We start from the raw sequence: 19,567 nt of genomic DNA on the forward strand, positions 1-19,567 counted from the left end.
AGAAATTTTAAAGTTCTCATATTTAAGCACTTAATGATAAACAATTAGAATATGTTTCAAGGATCTAAATACAATTAAACAATTTCCACAAGGTCCTAAATATAGCATGTCAATTAGTTACAATATCTTAAAATGTAAATCTTCTATTATCCATGCGTCGATTACATCATCTATGGAAGTCACAGTTTTAATACTTCTTGCAAGATTCTACATTTTACATGCACTTTTTCCTAGCACAACACACAAACCTACGCACAATTATAATCTCATAATTCTATTGCTACTTTACTTTCTACGGAATACAGAAACTGTACTGTCTTTTAAGTGTTTAAACTATGAACAATTATACAATAACAATGTGACATTTTATTTTATGGTTTTTGGCTGATGATGGTTAAGTTAAGTTTTAATTTATATATAACCTATCTTCATTATTAGATCATAAGCATCGATTCATCTATATCTCTCATCTAGGTATAAGCAATTCTTGCCGATTGAATCCACAGCAATAGATCAACGAAGAGGAAGGGAGAAGGAAATAATCACAGGTCATGCTCGGTCCATGCAAATGAAAGAGACACGCAAACAAACAGATAGATAAACACAACGACAGAAGCTTGCCCGATGCTCGAAGCTTGCAGTTTTACCAACACTAGCAGCCAATATACATCGTGAATCTAAAAGTCGTTGCTTCCAACGGCTCAAAAATCGATGTAACCTTTTCGGATATTTTTAACACTGGTCACCATTTAAAATGCCCGATAATCGATATGATAATACAGATGAACAAACAGCCAATCAAGTAAGGGTGAAGATATACATTCATGTACTTTATAATTTTGTTATTGAACATTCGTCTAACAAATTTTGTCATACAGTTGCCATTCAGAGTGAAGATCATATTATTTCTCCATGTTTACCTGATAGGAATGAGCCTGGAGGTAGCCAGGGATCAAGATATAGAAAACAGCGTTAGTTCAAGCCGGGTCAAAAAAATCACTTCATTCTTGATGCGTATCTAATCGTAACAGAACTTGACGGTGAACGAATTAGCAATATGATGGATATTTAAGAGGTTTAGGATAAAATGCCATTACGATTTGATATCATCAAAGAAATGACGTGCATTTGGGTTTGTATTTGTTTTATTTTAAATGATATAGTAGTAGTAGTAAAGTAAATGGGGGTAAAGTTGAAGACGGAAAGTAGAAATCATTATTTTGAGCCATAGCATTGCCACAAAGCAAGTTGGAAAAAAAAGTAATTTAGTGAGATCATGAAGTGAATGTTAGTAATCGTGAAAAATGTGGAAACAAATTTTGTGAGAATGAATTGCCTAGTTTTAAATTAATAGTCGTACTTCTGTTGTTTATCATTATTCCGTGCTAGTTGTCCAAAAGGTACTCTTAATTATCTACATATCGTGCAATCGTAGTTATTTGTCTAGTTTAATATTTCATTGAAACTGTGCCTACTCTACTGAGTGCACTATTGATAAATGTATTTCTCTAAGCTTTTTTACTTTTGTTCTTTACAACCTTACTTAATATAATATTGACCTACACTATGTGTCAATGCAAAAGTGCACAAACTGTAAAATACACACTAACAGTACTGTATAGGCATGACATGTAAAATGTATTAACATGGGTGACAGAAAATAATGAATGTAGTATTGGGAAGAGGAGACCTGTACAATGTTACGAGTATAATACAAAAAGGTATTGAAAAAGGTAGAGTGAGGTACATAATATAATACACATATTTTTAAATTAGCATTGCATTTTTCATGAGTAGTTTTTGAATCTTTGAGAAATGATTACAAGATATTATTAACGTAAACTGTCAGTCAGTGAAGTTGCCACACAAACGTTCCATTTTTGTTTAAGATTTTCTTATTTTTACAATTAGTGATATAGAAGAGATACTACTACTACTAAGCAATCTTCCCCATGTGCGCCATCCATATCGATATGCATGTAACATTTACGCAAGGAACTACTCGTCTCTTTTTATGTTCCGTATAAGGACTTACTTAATTGAACAATTTAATGTAATTTACAGATTTCACTTGCTTGCAGTGCCTTGTGCACATAAAAGTAGACTTATTTTAATCTTCGTCATACACAATATTGATAATTTGGCATGAGAGTGTAAAACTCTGCATTCACACTATCCCATAGCCGATAGCGATAGCACGTAGCGATGCAAACGCCATTCTTCTTTGATACAAAATACCCATCACATAGGAATCGGTGACCACTCGGCGTGGAGATTAAATTTCAATTTTTTTCGTGAAGTATTTCATGAACATCCATATTTTTTGTATTTACCCTCAACATTCACCGTGCTATACGTATAAGATCAGATAATATCATCCATTGACATCTATGTACCTTACGGCACTAGACTGGCTGTTTGGAACAAAACGCGCGGCGCAGCAATCATCAATATAATATTACTTTGACACAACCCCTGTAACGGATGTCAACAAACTATAGTGAATTGTTCACAAAACCGCGCTGTGAACTAATTTTGTGCGCCGTTTTGATGTAAGAAACATGCAGTCTAGTACATAGATGCCAATGGGTAAATATGAGTGAAATACCAGTACAATTTTGAAATCAACAGCAATGATGATTTGAGTTAATTATTATAATCGCCATTATAATCAACTTATATTTTACGAATGAACTAACACTAACTATATACAAAATACGAGATCAAAATTTACCATCTTCTGTTTTGAACTTTTATAAACAGCGGAAACGTGAAAAAGAAGACCGTGTTCCAATTTTAAACAAAATGACATCCGTTTAAACCTGAATCGCGTTTGCATCACCGTACAAGTCACCAGGGCTCATTTTAACTTATAAAGTAATCTATCTTTAAACCAACGTATATGAACTTACCGAGTCCAAACGGCTTGGTGGGCGTGACTATGTCGGGATCGTTGTGCGCGGGCGCCGCGTACGAATGCCTGTGGACCGTCCGTCTCGGGTTTTCGTCGGCCAAGTCCGCGACGCTGCCAGAGCGAGCCGTCGCGAGGCCCGTGAGTGACTCGAATGATGAGTCCAGACGCATGATCTGTGGGAAGTTTTACATCGTAAAAGAGGTAAGACCATTTAAAATAACGCATAGAAACTTGCACCATTTTAGGGGCCAAAACGTTGGGTTGGGTTCGGACACCGGTCAAGTAAAGTTTTTCTCAAAAATAAAACATCTTGGTTTACGCCAATGTTGTTTTTTATGGTAAACGGTTTATCTCTATGCGCTATTGCTAAGGTAGTTGAGTAACAGTACCTTAACTTTTAACAACAAATATTATGCTAAAGCGCAAACATCAATATCTGCATTTGAGTAACAGTCATTTTTAAGAGTTAGATTATTCAAAATTACAGTGTATATTCACGCTAGTAGCAATTTTTATTTGTCGTTAACAAATAAATATATAATAATGTCCATAACTAAAGTGACGAGTAGAAACTAACGAAAGTACACAAATAAAAGAAACTACAATCAACGCCGATGGTGCCACCTCCACTCGAGAAAGTCGATTTCCAGAAGAAAGCATCACAAAAAGCCCATATATGCCACAAGAACGTCGAAAGCCTAAAAAATAACCACTGAAAGACATAGTAAGCTTGATTCATAAAAATATTAACAGTAACGCGCGCTACAATCACGACGGCATGTCGTATAATATTTTCATCATGATTACCTTTTTCCTTTACATAATTGAAGCTATGTCTGTATTCCACTTGACATCTGTTTCTATTTGAAGCTGCATAATAATTATAGATAGGGTTCATAATTTTTTAAAGAAATCTTTAACATCAAATAACATGCAGACATACTGAAAAGGAAATTAAAAATAGTATGATATCTACTCTAAAGTATTAAACTCGAAAATTTCGTCGCTTCTCTAGATGGATACAATGACTAAAGTATAGTTACTACTGTTGAACTGTATGGCATTATTATGTATATTCATTCTTTTGTATTCTTTTGTTCACAGAATGTCTTTTTACATCCATCCAACCACATAAGAATGAAGAGACTCAAATTAGTGCTGTGTTCAAAGAAAGGTTTTCGCTGTAGGGTCTTTGGGTTTTTGAAAAACGATATTGGCATTAAGGATAGAGTACCTGAGAAAGAATTTTTATTCCGATCGGAAAGTTCCGAAATAAATCTTTTAGAGTAGAAATCCGTGAATCAGAACAGTAATGTGAACAGTCTTGACCAAGCCTACTAAAGTCCACGCTACACGCCGCGAGTAAAATTCTATCTTTTATACGCGCCTTTGTAAATGCCCCAGTATACGGCCATATATGTGCGACCATACGGCACGCCATCAGCAGTCGGAGAAAATGGTGTTTACACAATGGCCCATGGCTCATTGCTGCCTGGTGATGAAAGTGCACCATCCCCTCAACTGCCGATGAGCAGAACAGTGGGCGACTGTGTGAACACCAACGGCCGAAAACCCGACAACTTCGTCATTGCACGCCACGACTTATTGTTATTATCTAGCCCATATAACGTTAAGATCTAGTGCCGGCATTAGCTTAGTATACTGAGGCCATAAATGTAGGATAGAACTGCGCTTGCGTCGTCTAGCGTTAATACTTGTTAGGCTTGTCTTCGGGCACAGGTACGTTCATGCGTTAGACTCACGTTGGTCGTCTTAGCTGCATTCTCGAGCGCCTGGGACAGCTGCAGCCGAGTGCGTAGCGACAATACACACGTTAAAAAGCGTACACATTGCTTCTTACGATGGCTACATTTGCTTTTCAAATATATGTGATTTACTGCGTGTGAAACAGCTATCTACTCGCATATGATTAATGACTGTACTAAACCTGTACTAAAACTGTACTAAAAGTGGTCGTGGTACGTCGGTTAAGGATCATAACATAATTGTCTTGGTAAAATAGTAAGGTAGGTTTCTCTTGCCTTCCATACCACATTAATAGAGAACGCTGCTGCCCTCCCACATCAGGTTCTTTAGTCGGCTTCTAGGACACCCACAGAAGCGATGGGTCCGTCCTATTCTAGAACCGAGTACGGCACGGACTACCATAATAATAATGTAAATTAACAATTTGAAAAGCAAATGTTAATTTTAAAACCATCGACTTTTAAGCACCTTGTCAACAACAGATAGCAATTCTTCGGTTGACAAGAGACCTTGGTGTATAAAGCTAATAACGACACTTATTATGTACATTGTGTTGTGTTAGTACGTCTATGTATGTTAGGTGTAACAACATTGATTTAGCAGTTAAACTCTAGCTAGCTGACTGTGTTATTGGAAGCCTTAATATTTTACTCTATTCAAACCTTATTAACGTATTTTCTATGACTAAATATTAGTGTCATTTTTAAATGCTAATTCGATCAGTTTCGCTAGATATTTATTTATTTTTAAACGAGGAGTGTTGTATGTCCAAAAAACTCCTTAAATAAAAGGCTATGTTGAAACGGTAACAATCTTGACCTGATTTTTTTTTTATAAATCGCACAGCTACACCTACTGGCGAAAAAGAAAGTAAATCGGGCACATGTAAGCTTCCTCTATCTCACTCACTGGCTCAGTTTTTGTATGGAGATTTTTGAATCTGATTATTACATATAATTAAATGAAATTTATTCTTACATATAATTTAAAAAAAAGAATTAACCAAATGGGTGCGTCCGTTCTGAAGAACATACATTACTTCGATACATTTTTATGTATAGATAAAGTTAGATGTTTTTTTATCAGTAACTGTTATTTTAAAACCTTAAGGGGCTGTTTCACCATCCATTGATTAGTGTTAACTGAGGGTTAAATGTGATGCCGTCTCCGTCTATTCGAACAAAACAAATAGAGACGGCATCACATTTAACCGTAAATTAACACTAATCAATGGAAGGTGAAACGGCCCCTAACAATCTTACTAAATATCATTCTCACTATATCCCATTTTTAAATAACAAATTGCTTCCTGTTGTTAATTAATTTTCTAAAAGATTTTCTCAACAGGGAGACAAGTCAAGATCGTTAATCTTTTTTTAATGCTGAGATGCTTCGTTAGGAACACCATCACAAGTCTTGTTTTCTGCTAGCCGGGCTGCTAAAAATCTGGGCTTAATAATAATAAATGAAGACATTGCCCAAAGCAACTTTTTAAATTGATAAAATTAAGGTAAACAAATAGTAAAACTGATCGTCTACTAATATTGCTTCAGTGTTTAGTGTTAAACTAGCTTCATTTGCACCAATCAACGCCTTTCTTACCTGCGAGAAGTTAGGCACGGAAGCGGTTTTCCGCATCGTGATTGGCTGTCCTCGCGCTTGTTCGAGTTCCTTTACGGCGACGCTTTGGCGCAGCCGGTCGAGCGTTAGAATGCTTTCAACTGCGCTAACGCCTCGAGTGTATTTCTCTGTAAGGGAAGAATTATTTTCAACTTTAGTTTGTATCGAACTAAGTGTTATTTTAAGGAACTGCTACTGTATTGTCTGACCGTACATTTAATATACTTACATGGTGTAAAGCAAGATTGAAAAGCAAAGCAAATTTTGCTTACCTAGTACTGAAAGATAGCTGATCCTAAAGGTATACATGTATAAATAATTCTTTACTATTCATAATACACATAAAAACAGATTAGAATGAATAACATTTATAAAGGCTTTAATCCTTGGAAGAAACAGTATCGAAGGACATTAAAATATTCCAAAAGATTACTTATTTTCTTCGTTGACTGTACTATTTTCAAAATTTTGTAAACGCTATTCAACTTATCTCAAAAGTTAGTTATAATCCTTTAAGCTATTTTCGTACGGCGGCATCATTTATTTGTCAAATATAAAAGACATGACATGACCCATACGCCAGGCTTCTATATTGCAATGCCTAAAATTGAACCTTAACACAATTGAACGAAGGTTGATTTTGCATTGAAGTAATGGGTGTATATAGGTCGTTGGCGTTGAACCTGCGGTGCGTATATATGAGTCGTTGGCATCGAAAAGGTTAAAAATTGTACCCTGTACACACACACTATATATTCTGCTATAATACAATAGAAACTTACCAATATAAGTTTCCCCGTCCGCGGCGCTAGCCTCTTCGCCGGTCGCAGCGATTTGCGCCAGACTCTCCCGCTCCTCCAACTCCTCGGAAGCTTTTGGAATGTTGGACACCACTTCGTAGGTAACACCTGTCTGCGTCAGTTGATCCGCCCTGGAAAGAAGATTGACAGTTAATTACGTGTCTATGTCTTCTTATGCATATATGAAAGACTCGCTGCCGGTGGTGCCATAATGCATCTGTGCGTTGGCCTGGTACATGATATGGTAGATAAGTTTTTGGCAGAATAAAGGCCCAGTAGATCTAAACTGAGCCTGACGATAATCTGTGCAAGTTGCATTTCATCGCGAGGCCGGAAATCGAACAAGTTTGGAGTAGTCGACTGAGCGCAGCAATGTAATACAACTTGCATGATTTTTCTTGCAGATCTAAACTGGACTGAAATGTTCAACGGAACACCGTCCGTTTAGTCGCACGTGCCTTCGCAATCACATTTACTATTTATTTTTGTCAAACAGTTAATGGTGATAGAGTGAGATTATTGTGATTGCGCTCTTTTAGAAAAATGGAGCCTAGTAGGAATTTAACAGAATGGAGTGTACTTAATTTGATTTCAGAGGGAGAAACAAATAAAGATCACAGAGCTGTCAAAACCTTCCACTGATAGGAACTGATACAGAAAGACAAATTTCGGGACATTATAATTATATGTAGACGACCTGGGCACATACTTCTGTAAGCCAACATATAGTTCCAAACCAATGCAAACCGGTTTTGCCTATAAAAACGGCGTCCAAAAAACCAATTCAGACTGCTTCGGCGAGTGCAAATCTTAGGCGGGTTCGTCTCTCACAAGTTACCTACTCAAGTAAAAATAAAACAAATATAGAAAACTTATTCTTGTACTTACTCAAAGATGACTGACCTGACAATTTTCTTCCGTATTCTGTCAGTGAAACTCTGCCGCTTGTAAATGTTTAATCCTAATCGTTTCCTAAGTATGAGATCCATTGGGGCTGGGTGCGACAGTCTCACTGTCGTTTTAAGTATCAGGTACACGCGTTCGTTAGCTAGAAATATTAAATCAGAAATGAAATCTCCGCTCTGTGCGAGATTTTATTTATAAAGTTATTGTAAACACCGTGCATTACTGAATAGGTATCACAATTTTCCAATAAGTTAGATCTAGTAAAACCAAGTTGTAAATAACAAATATCTATAATGCTGTCTTCGATCATTCAAACAACCAAAACAGGGATGACATGACAGATATAAATCATATCGTCACTACTTTGAAAAAATCTCGTATCTCAAATCAATACAATTGAATTGAACAACAAAATTGAACCTTGACGTAATGGTCATAAAGTGCACTCAGAAAATTATCCATTTTGAGATACGAGTTTTTTTTTATTTAGTGACGATATACAATATAAAGAATTTATCAGGCAGTGGTGAAACAGGCCTTAAGGAAGCTAAGCTACATTCTATAGCAGGCAACAGCAGGCTCGTTAATTGGCATAAATCATTGCTACCTTCAGTGATCCGATTAAGATATTGCGAGTCGTGTATAGAGGAGTCCCAGGAGGCGATTGCGGATACATCCTTGTCGTGATGATGCAGTATTTGTAATTCGTAGAACTTGTTGCCATGTTCCTTTGGTAGAATTGAGTGTAAGCCTGCTACTGTCACTTCTTCGCCGGATGGGTGTGTCGTTAAGTCGTCAGCTGTAATAAAAACGTAATTAAAGGAACTCCATTCGAAGTCGGATAGTGTATTTTTATTGATCATAATCTTTGTTCGAGCGAAATGAGCCAAGATGGTACAGCAGATATCTATCACATTATTCACATTAAGGGGCTGTTTCATCATCCATTGATTAGTGTTAACTGACGGTTGAATGTGATGCCGTCTCCGTCTATTCGAACAAAACAAATAGAGACGGCATCACATTTAACCGTCAGTTAACACTAATCAATGGATGGTGAAACAGCCCCTAAATATCAGGAATTAGCAGGGAGCCTCAGGGAGCAGTAAAATCAATAACAATAAACTAACTCTTCGCAAACAGAGTCGCGGGCACCAGCTACTGGTTTTATCCTATCTTATACTATCTATCTTATACTAATCGTTGTTATAACAAATGAAATTATAACAAACGTAGGTCTTTCTTACCATTGAGATCGAGGAACAGCACAGGGATATGTTGCTCCATGCCCGCGGGAGGGTTCCACGCAGCGGGCGCGCCCGGGATCGGGCTGCCGGGACTTGGGACTAACACCTAAAACGCAATCACAAATATAAATTAATATTAAAGATCATGGAACGATTAAACGAATAAAACTATTGATAGATATAGTGAATAATCCTTTCCTATCGTATATTGTCGGAAACGTTTGTATTTGTCATGCTGCTTTAGTTAGTGTGGCAAAAGCGTATTTTCAATAATATTTGCATGCAGTTTTATTTCTTTTTGAAAATAATGAGATGTTTCCTTTAACTAAATTTTCTTATCCTAAGCATATAGACTAACATCCATCCAAGTGGCGTCAAAAATTTCCACCACACAAATTGTACACATACATATATACGTATACATACGAGTACATACTTACAATACAAACATAATGTTAATGTCGCACGAGATTCGCCGGTTTTTTTCGTTTTCCTAAGATTCATATTATTATGAGAAACAAAGCAGTGGTGGCCTAGTGGTTTGACCTATCACCTCTCAAGCAGAGATTCGTGGGTTCAAACGCCGGCCCGCACGTCTGAGTTTTCGAAATTCATGTGCGAAATTACATTTGAAATTTACCACGAGCTTTACGGTGAAGGAACACATCCTGAGGAAACCTGCACACACCTGTGAAGTATGAATGGTATGTATGAAGTTCCCAATCCGTACTGGGAACTACAGCCCAAGCCCTCTCATTCTTAGAGGAGGCCCGTGCCCATCAGTGGGACGTAAATAGGCTGGGATGGATGGATAGGAGAAAAAAAACGAAAACCGATCTACTTGTGCAAGTCGTTCATTTCCGAATGACATTTAGTAAAGAAAAGAAGTTTAATTGTTAATGAACATCTAAGACTAGGGTACAAGCCTGCGCGATTACCTCTACCGAGACTCGTACCTACCTGGTTCCTCTAGTTTCATAGTCCGGGTACTACAGGCTGCTACCCTATACATAATATTGTCTGTATCTGGCAAACTTAGGAATATTTAAAAATCGAGCCTATTCCTTCCTAAAAATGCCAGCAGCCCGTATTTCTACTTATGTTATGGGGCGGTGGTTGCTTAGCGCTTACCATCAGGTGACTCACCTGCTCGTTTTTAACCTATATAAAAAAGGACGTGTCAGTGACATGTGCACAAAAACAAAAATGTTTAGTAAAAAAAAGCGTACCTATTTAAACGGATAAAGGTTAACAACTTACCGCGTTTCTTTCCTCAGTCAACGACACCCACTGTTCGACTAGTGATTGCTCACGTTCCGTATCCCGCTCGCTTTTCATCGAAGGCGACATGTTTACTAATTTCTGAAAAGAAAATAGTATTGAAGAAGAAATTTCTGATAGAAACACCGAGTTAAATTGTTTTTAAATAAGCGTCTCTATCGATGACACTAAAACTTTTAAAATCTACCTAACAACGGTTGTAAAGTCTGTTGCATACATGAATATGTACATACATAAAATCACGCCTCTTTCCCAACGGGGTAGGCAGAGACTATACTTATTTTTTTTAGCATTAGAAAAAGGGTAAAAAATCTTGACGAGTCTTTTTATCGAATAAAGTTTAAAAAAAAAAAACAGTAACTATTATTTATGATACCAGAAGCATGTAAATGATCAAATGCCCTTGCTAATTGTTACATATTTGCTGTGACTTATTATTCAAAAGTGTTTATCAATAAAAAAAACACGTCAAGATCGCTTGCCTCCTTCTAATGCTAAAAAACAAATTAACGCAACCCAAGACGTCAGCCCAAGCCGTCTCCATTAGAGAGGAGACCTGTGCCCAGCAGTGTGACGTATACAGTCACCAGTACCAATATCGGACACAACAAAGCGTAGATACCACTCTATTTCTAGGGCTGATAGGACATGCCAGATATTTTTTCACGCTCCGCTGCGGCAGATATTATTGCAGGTGAGTGTACCCCTACATCAGTCGGTCAGTATCCCTTACTTGTAACTGTGCGTGCAAGTGCTGCCGCCGCCTTGCGAGCGCATCGCTCCATCTCTCCCGAAGCACGGCCAAGTCTTCCTCTTGATACGAATCCAAAGGTTTCTGTAGACGCGACCTGTAAATTTACTGGTGTTAAAGAAAAAGTTGAGAAATAAAGGTGGGAACTACAATATTACCTTACTTCTGCCAAAGCAAACAGAAAAGCAACTTTATTTTCATAATCCGAAATACCTCATTATTTATATGCTTTCCATACTTTTCGCTTTGATAAGATTTGATCAGGTTAAGTTTGATTAATAACTGGATCTAATTGGAGGTATTCCCAAACCAAGAAAAAAAAATCAAATGGATCGTTAATGACGGAGTTCTGAGGTAACAAATATAAAAAATACAACCTAATTGCTAACCGCCCTCCTATTTTTGAAGTCCGTTTTAAACAATCACATTCGCCTTTTAATAAATTATTAAATTGTTATTATCCTAATTATTTTCATTTTCTCAGGACACGACCAATTAACTCCAATTTCCATTTTTTTTTTTTTATGGTTTATGGATTTTATAATCTGAAAATATATATATATAATAGTCGTAAATGGTCAATCTAGGGTACCTGACGCTGACGGAGCCCACTTCGACGCTGACGATGTGCTGGCAGATGATGGGCAGCGTGCCGGAGTTGAGCGCCGGGCGCACGCGCACCGCGAGCCGCCGCTGCTGCCCTTGACGCAGCTGGTACACGCCGCCCGTCACCATGTCCGCCCGTTGCAGTACCTGGGGACATTCACCCGGTCACAGATTGAACACTCAGTTTAATTGGTCGATAGAGCCCTAATGCGGGGTACGGGAAATTTCCAATAGCATGCAATGCCTGCATTCTGTTTCACTAATCGTTATACCGCCTGTATATACAAATGTATGATTTATTTTCGTGTCACAATGGAAAAAGTTAATAGTAATTCTAACTACCTACGGGTGTGCAACTTTTTGGTCTTCACCCAGATAGAGTTGAATTGAAATTCCGGGATTTTTATATTCTCTAAGGGAGGCCTTATGTCCAACAGTGGACGTCCTACTGCTGATATGATGATGACGATGAATAATTTCTCATGGAAATTCCCAAATCCAACTTATTAATCATTGAATCGAATAGTATTTACAAATCAGAGGCCGTATTGTCTAACGTTTCTGACGCGCTCATGGCAATCAAGTAACAGTTTTCGCATACAGAAAAAGCTACAGTGTCCAGCAAGTTCATATAAGTCGCTTACCTCAACAGGTGCGTATTCCCCCTGATCGTTCAACTCGTGTATCTCTACCCACAGCTCGATCTTGCGCGTGAGTTCGGCCCAGCGGTCAGCCAACGAGCGCGCTTTGGCCAACTGCTGTTGCTCGACTTCCCAGTTGCCGCGGCCGCGACTGAAGCCGGCCGAACGGTGGCCCCACACTTCGATGGATAGGGCGCCCTCTGTTGAAGGATACACGAGTTATAAATGTGGGAATGAGGGTGGATTTTTGTGCGAATGATTGATGGGAGCAAGCGACCGAATGACCGAAGACTGCTGTGGAGTGAATGTGACGAGCGAATGAGTTAAAGGTGGAGTTACGATCGGGTGAGCCTATGCGCTAGTTGTGTTTTCTGTCTGTTCTTGCTTTTTTATACGTATTCAGTAATTTTAATAATCTTTTTTTAATTTTAATTGTAAAAGTTTGTTTTTCCTTCGCACGGATCCCACATACATACAAACATATATAATATCACGCTCCTTTCCCTACGAAGAAGTAGGCAGAGACTATGCCTACTAGCACGTTTCCTAACCAACAGTCGCCGTCGTGGGTCATGTATGCGCTTGACATTCCGTTCTTGACACGTTCCTACTACGGTCATGCCATGATATGGTGCAATGGGTAGAGACCTTTATAGACATAGGCACTTACCCGCACCTCGTAGCAGCTCGCACCTTGAGTTTTTCTGAATTTATGTGCGAAATTACATTTGAAATTTACCACGAGCTTTACGGTCAAGGAAAACATCGTGAGGAAACCTGCGCGACCTGCGAAGCAATCCAATGGTGTGTATGAAATTCGCGTGGGAGCTACGGCCCAAGCTCTCTGCCGAGAGGAGGCCTGTGCCCAGCAGTGGTATATAGGCTGGGATGATGACTCACCCGCACAGTGTTCGATGAGCTCCTCGGTGAGCGCCAGCGTGTGGTCCTGGCTGTGGTCGAAGCGGAAGGCCTGCGAGGGCTGGTGGCGCGGCGAGGCGGGCGGCGCGGGCGGCGTGTCCGCGCTCACGTGCGGCGGGACCACCACCGGCTCCCCGCCGCCCCACACCGAGTACTGGCAGAACACGAAGTGCGACAGCGACGGCGGCAGCCCGGTCGCTTGCTTGATCACCACGCGGATTGTCACCTGCGGGCGGGACAAATGACAATAGTTCTTTTTAAATGGTGAGGATAGTGCTGGGCTACACGCTGGATTCGAAAGATTCCAACTTTACTATGATCTGTCACTTTCACTTAAACGCGAAAAAAGCGAGAGATAGGATCAAATCGATTCTAAATTCGATCTTCTAACAATTGCAAACGTCATTATATTTTTTTCGTAATAATTAGATTATTTGATTTTTTTTAATAATGTTCGTTTTACAAATATATGTGTTTCTATTTTAACTATATTTCATTTTTTATCTTCAATATGTCCGCTGCTGAGTTTCTTTTTTTGCATCTCGTATGTTTAAATTAATCTCTGCGAATAAGATTCTAACTTAGAATCACTCGCTACGCTCGTGATTCAATTATATGATCCATCGCTTACTCGAGATTCAAAATCAACACTCACAGAAAAAAAAATTTGCTCTCTTGTTGCAGAAAAATAACATTTACAAAGATTATTTGGCTCGCGTCATTTTTTTTGCTCACTTTTTTAATAGCAACACTGCCTGTTTATGGTGCTGAGGTGAAAATCTATTTGTTACCTGTTGAGTAGAAGGGTCTACGGCGTCGTCCTCGTCTCTCATGTCGCCGGAGCTGTCCGAGGCCGCTTCGCAAATCCGATCTTGAGGGAATTGACCCGCCACTCTACTTATTTCCACCTAAAACAAACGTATGTACTCATTTATTAGTCAAAAGAAGTTTACAGGCTGCACAAAATATAAAACGCACCTATAGTAGACGGCATGGAAGCAGAACCTAAAATCATGTTTCCCTCTCGCTCGTTTGAGACAAATGTGAGCAAGAGAGTAATATGATTTTGGGTTCTACTAACGTGCCACTTACTATACCATGTGTTTGCTATTACCTGCGTTTATATTTTAGGACACTAAGGGGCTGTTTCACCATCCATTGATTAGTGTTAACTGACAGTTAAATGTGATGCCGTCTCTATTTGTTTTGTTCGAATAGACATAGACGGCATCACATTTAACCGTCAGTTAACACTAATCAATGGATGGTGAAACAGCCCCTAAGTATTATTATTTTTTGCTATAGTGGTAAGGCCTGTTTATAGGTTAATTTATAATCATCTTTACCTGTAACCTGCCAGCCACCTCTCCCTGCTGGCTGATGATAGGCGTGTGATAATCCAGCGTGACGTCATGGAACAGCGCTTCCAGGAATATATTGGCCACGCCGATCAGGTTATGGTTCTCTTGGGACTCGTAGAACGGGTCGATTGCCTTCTCTGCTGGCGGCTAAAATTCGTATAGACTTAATAAGGGACTTATTCATAAACATTTCTTGCTAGTTTGTCTTTATCTGACACTTAGACATTGTATTTGTCAGACCGAGAGAGAACATACATTTTGTTTTAGCAGATTATTTACTTATTTTCAATCTTGTTCTATTTCTTAATTTATATGCGTATAGATATATATTATTTAACTAGTAGGTTCTGGCAGGAAATCAGCGCTGTAGGTGACCGACGCCTCGTCCATACTAATATTATAAATGCGAAAGTGTGTTTATGTGTTTGTGTGTTTGTCCGTCTTTCACGCCGTAACGGAGCGACGGATCGACGTGATTTTTGGCATAGAGATAGTTTATGGGCCCGAGAGTGACATAGGCTACTTTTTATCTCGGAAAAATGCACAGTTCCCGAGGGAACAGCGCGCGATAACCGAATACCACGCGGGCGGAGCCGCGGGCAAAAGCTAGTATGCATATAATCCTGAGTCAGCGGGCGTTTCATTTTTGCGGGGACACACTTCTCCTTTTTCAACTAGCTTACTAAAGTTTACTGAAGCTAACTGAGAAAGCAAGACAAATCCGAACTTTTTCGACAAAACACGATGATAAAACAGTAATCATTACATACATCTGTATGTATTTTCATGTTTGCAATTTTGTTTAATTTGTGTACATTTTGCAGTAGCATTTTTGTGTCTTTAAGCGATGTAATCTTTCTTTTTACTTATAAACTAACTATACCTCGTCACTGTCATTTCTCTGCAGGCGACGCCACTCATCGTACATTTCGCGCATGTCCACCAGTTTGTTATCCAGTTTCTCCATCGACCACACCTGCCCGCCGCGCCCCGGCCGCTTCACGAGTATAGCGGGCTCAGACACGAATGCTCCACGCTGGAAATACGACATAATCAGTAATCACTCCATGTGCATGAGTATACATGAAAGTAGCTTTGTGTTACCTATTTGAATACACTTTTCACAGATATGAAAATATGCATTAGTCATTTTTCTTCTAAAATGTCTCAGTGACATTATGTTCGTCCAATCCATTCGAGTCGGCTCTTTTAAATCTACTTGTACGCTGAACTGTTCTCACCTTTCTGTTAGGACTCAAATTCTGCGGCGGTATTTGCAGCGTGACACTAAACCGCGTGTTTCGTGTCATCTCCTCAGCCAAGAAGTTAGCTTCCTGCACGAGCGCGTTGGCCCGAAGTATGTCGGCTTTGAGTCGGCCGAGCGACCGCTTGAACGTGTCGTCTCGCTCTGCCGCCCAGCGCTCTACGCGAGCCGCTGTGGTTGGTGTGCACGCTGTCATTTTACCTACAAGATTATACAATTTTTTAATAAGGATGATGATACCATAGATCTATATCGTGCTTTTTGGGTGGTTTCAGACTAGCGTTCTTTCTGCGCGTATGGGACACAAATTTATACATTATCACATACAGCAATACTAAATAAATATCTTACCTAATTTAAGAGGATCATAAGAATATGGTGGATATGGCGTCGTCGGTGACAAAATGTTCCTTAGTTGTTGGAATTGCCGCTCGTATTCTTGTCTTTGTTTTTCTAACGCCACTGAAATTAAAACAGAACATAACTTTATCAACATTAGGCCTTAATTTTAACCACGAAATCGATTTTTTACGGTACAAATAATTTTAAAGCCCATCTTAGACTTGCAAGAAAAATGGTGCAAGTTGTGTTACATTGCGAGGCCTTAAAAGCCGTTTGAAGTGGCCAATCGAGGGCAGGAATGTAATGCTACTTGCACGATAATTCTTATAAATTAGTAGTGACTTTATAAAAAAACCTTACCTTGTTTGTCTTCTTCGTGTTGTTTTTCTAGGCGTGATATGGCTGTCTGTATGGGGTCGTTGCTTAACTCATTCAACATAATCTCATCGCGAGCGAAATTGTAATCAATAGGCTGCGCAGGAGTCTGAGGTTCTGAAGCTGCAGCTGAAATACAAAAAAAAAAATTGTATGCAGATGCTGGTTAAAGCCGCGGGTTCACGGTGGATGCAGGCTGCTTCCAATCTATGCAACTCTCTCATCTCTATCATATCAGATAGAGATGGGGCCACAGCTGGACATAGGCATTCCCCGAGAATCTCGGCAACAGTCAGTACAATACAAAACAATACAATACAAATGTTCTTTATTGATCACCAAAAGCAGTACAGAGACATTACAAAATAAAAAACCAGGTAGACAATAGGCGGGCTTATCGCTAAAAAGCGATCTCTTCGAGACAACCAATTTCCGAGAAATTAATAAATATGAACAGTCTAATGTAGGTCTATAAATAAATAGGTGTAATGTAGGTAATCTATCTGAACCCGGGTCATAGTGGATATTGCCTGGTGGAGGTAATAGCAACTCCCATTACACTTAAAAACCTTAGGATGGTTGACGAAATTACGACTCCGTCTGACCAACGTCTTGACTCCCGTGTTAACATAACCTATATATGGGGGAGGCCTACAGCTGATATGATGAGGATGACTTACCAGTGGCTTTAGGGCAGTTGACCCGAAAGAAGTGATGGTTCCCCCACAATATCCGGTCAGCATGTCCCAGCCGGACCCGCGACACGACCGGGGTCCCATTGACGAAGCACCGCGCCGCACCTACTGGCTCCATGTTCAACCCTCCGCCTTCCACCAGCAGTTGACAATGGTGGGGTTGTATACCAAGGCCTGACAGTTGGATGTCGGCTGAACTATCCGCTCCGACCATTGTACGATCCTGAAAAGAAAAATAATAAAATTACATTTTACTCGGTTGGAACATTACAAAGCATAAAAACAAACTGAGTCGCAGATAAATAAGTGTTAAGTATATTGTTCTTGGCGTGGTGAAGCGTCTCAATGCTAGGCAAAGGTCTACCAAGTCCACTATTTGCCCCAATGTGGTCAGCAAATGTTAGGCCAGACTTAAGGAACCCCGATCATGCCGTCATAGCTGCCAGGCCCCACTACAACAAAAGTATTTAGTGAAAAAAAAAACACTTTACAAGTGGCCGCTTGGTCAGTGGTTTAGTACTTTTAGCGATATATCATACATTGGTAAAAAAAAAACAGAATTCTGTTTCTCTTCACCAAATGCACAATAATTGTTTAAGCCAAAGATAACATACCTTTTTTATAATAAATCTCATGTGGTTTATTTTTTAGTTCGCTTCAATTTTATTTCACTCAGTTTCTATAATTAGCAACAAATACTTGCTTTTAGATAATACACGAGCAATTCATTGAGCGACGGGTCCGCGTTCAAGTTGACGAGGTAATACTTGTTCTTCTCCACTTTGATACCTCTTGCTTGTACGCTGATGCCCATTTTTTCTAACGCTTGCTGTCGCTCGCTTTGTATTCGACCTGTAAAACGAAAGATACTATTTAGATCAGAAAACCAATACGTTTGGAAGAGGCACCGGCTTCAAATTGGTATACAATTATATTCATGGCTTTTTGGAGTCGGTTAAATTTTTTGTTCAATTAAATAAATACAGCGACAGTAGCACAAAATATCGGTCATATAAAATGACACGAGCTTAGCAAAGAATTGTGACTTAATATTCGTGGTGGATTACGTACCAGTTTCCACCAGTTTTTCTTCCCATGTTCTGGACATTTCTTTCATCAAATGCTCACTCTGTGCCAACTGTTCATGGACATCTTCTCCCACGGGAGATCCCTGAAATTTTTAAAACGTTTGATTACATACACAGTCTGAAAATGGCATTAAAGTGATTCTCAAGAAATTGGAAAAATCTTTTATGTTGTCAAAATTACCCTTATGTTGCGTTCGGCCACTACAATTGTTTACCACTAAAGTTTGGTGCTATGAGACATGAACGCTACCTACCACAGAACACAAGCTACGGTCAATCTCGAAGTTCTCAACTTTTTTTTAATATACTACAATTAGCTAACGAGAAGACGGGTCACCCAAAGAAAGCAATTAGAACCACCTACGGTACATACGTAGAATCACAAGTGCATCGCCGGCCCATTGACGAAAGAGTGGCCTCGTTTTTTTAAGATCCCTAAGTTATATCGGTAAGAAATTATTGGTTCTGCAAACTGATTCCAAATTTAAAGCTACGAGCGATCCAGCATGTGAAGATTTAAGTTTTTTTTATTACCGTAGCGTGTTTGAGCATAGACTTGAGCGCCTCGACTTCCTGCCGCAGCTCCCTGATGATCCTCGCATTGGGATCTTCGTTGACGACGGCGTGGTTGACGATACGCTTCGCCCGGTCGGCGTATCGTAGTGTGGAGAGAGTCTCCTCATAGTTGTCCGCTGCCGGGGATACTGTTGCCACCTGAAATAAAAATACAGTCAGACATGAAATCTTGTCACAAATATAATAAATAATAAAATATTATTTCGAAAATGCCGAATTAGCTGGATCATTTCCGACGTAAAATACTGGGGTTAGTCGTTGAATTATTAGTTCACAAGAACAAAAAATTAAAAAAATATACATATAAAGGTAAGAGTAAGGGTCTCCCCACATCCATCGACGCATTACCTACCGATAAAAAAGCTATGTATTACGTCCGCGAAATATGTAAGTGTTAAAAGACGGCAGGCCGAAC

General features: G+C 39.3%; 1 protein-coding gene across 6 annotated transcripts in view; it reads right to left on the reverse strand.

Moving 5' to 3' along the window:
• The window catches only part of Khc-73 (Kinesin heavy chain 73), a 100,351-nt gene that overhangs the window by 11,213 nt on the left and 69,571 nt on the right, over window positions 1-19,567 (reverse strand). For 2 of the 6 annotated variants that reach the window (XM_074101181.1, XM_074101176.1), the window contains exons 6-27: window positions 19,111-19,290; window positions 18,560-18,659; window positions 18,192-18,340; window positions 17,474-17,711; window positions 16,779-16,922; window positions 16,428-16,538; window positions 16,054-16,277; window positions 15,696-15,848; window positions 14,798-14,959; window positions 14,243-14,359; window positions 13,434-13,677; window positions 12,537-12,733; window positions 11,879-12,039; window positions 11,269-11,383; window positions 10,515-10,616; window positions 9,255-9,360; window positions 8,615-8,806; window positions 7,990-8,149; window positions 7,084-7,232; window positions 6,284-6,429; window positions 4,678-4,716; window positions 2,913-3,087 (exon numbers count right to left, since the gene is read on the reverse strand). In XM_074101181.1, coding sequence (XP_073957282.1) covers window positions 2,913-3,087; window positions 4,678-4,716; window positions 6,284-6,429; window positions 7,084-7,232; window positions 7,990-8,149; window positions 8,615-8,806; window positions 9,255-9,360; window positions 10,515-10,616; window positions 11,269-11,383; window positions 11,879-12,039; window positions 12,537-12,733; window positions 13,434-13,677; window positions 14,243-14,359; window positions 14,798-14,959; window positions 15,696-15,848; window positions 16,054-16,277; window positions 16,428-16,538; window positions 16,779-16,922; window positions 17,474-17,711; window positions 18,192-18,340; window positions 18,560-18,659; window positions 19,111-19,290 — 3,364 coding nt within the window. Of the gene's footprint in view, window positions 1-920; window positions 936-2,912; window positions 3,088-4,677; window positions 4,717-6,283; window positions 6,430-7,083; window positions 7,233-7,989; window positions 8,150-8,614; window positions 8,807-9,254; window positions 9,361-10,514; window positions 10,617-11,268; window positions 11,384-11,878; window positions 12,040-12,536; window positions 12,734-13,433; window positions 13,678-14,242; window positions 14,360-14,797; window positions 14,960-15,695; window positions 15,849-16,053; window positions 16,278-16,427; window positions 16,539-16,778; window positions 16,923-17,473; window positions 17,712-18,191; window positions 18,341-18,559; window positions 18,660-19,110; window positions 19,291-19,567 lie in introns of all 6 variants that reach the window. The other 4 variants (XM_074101177.1, XM_074101175.1, XM_074101180.1 and 1 more) reach the window with 4 other exon arrangements.

This window comes from Choristoneura fumiferana, chromosome 18 (assembly GCF_025370935.1).
Source record: "Choristoneura fumiferana chromosome 18, NRCan_CFum_1, whole genome shotgun sequence".
NCBI lineage: Eukaryota > Metazoa > Arthropoda > Insecta > Lepidoptera > Tortricidae > Choristoneura > Choristoneura fumiferana.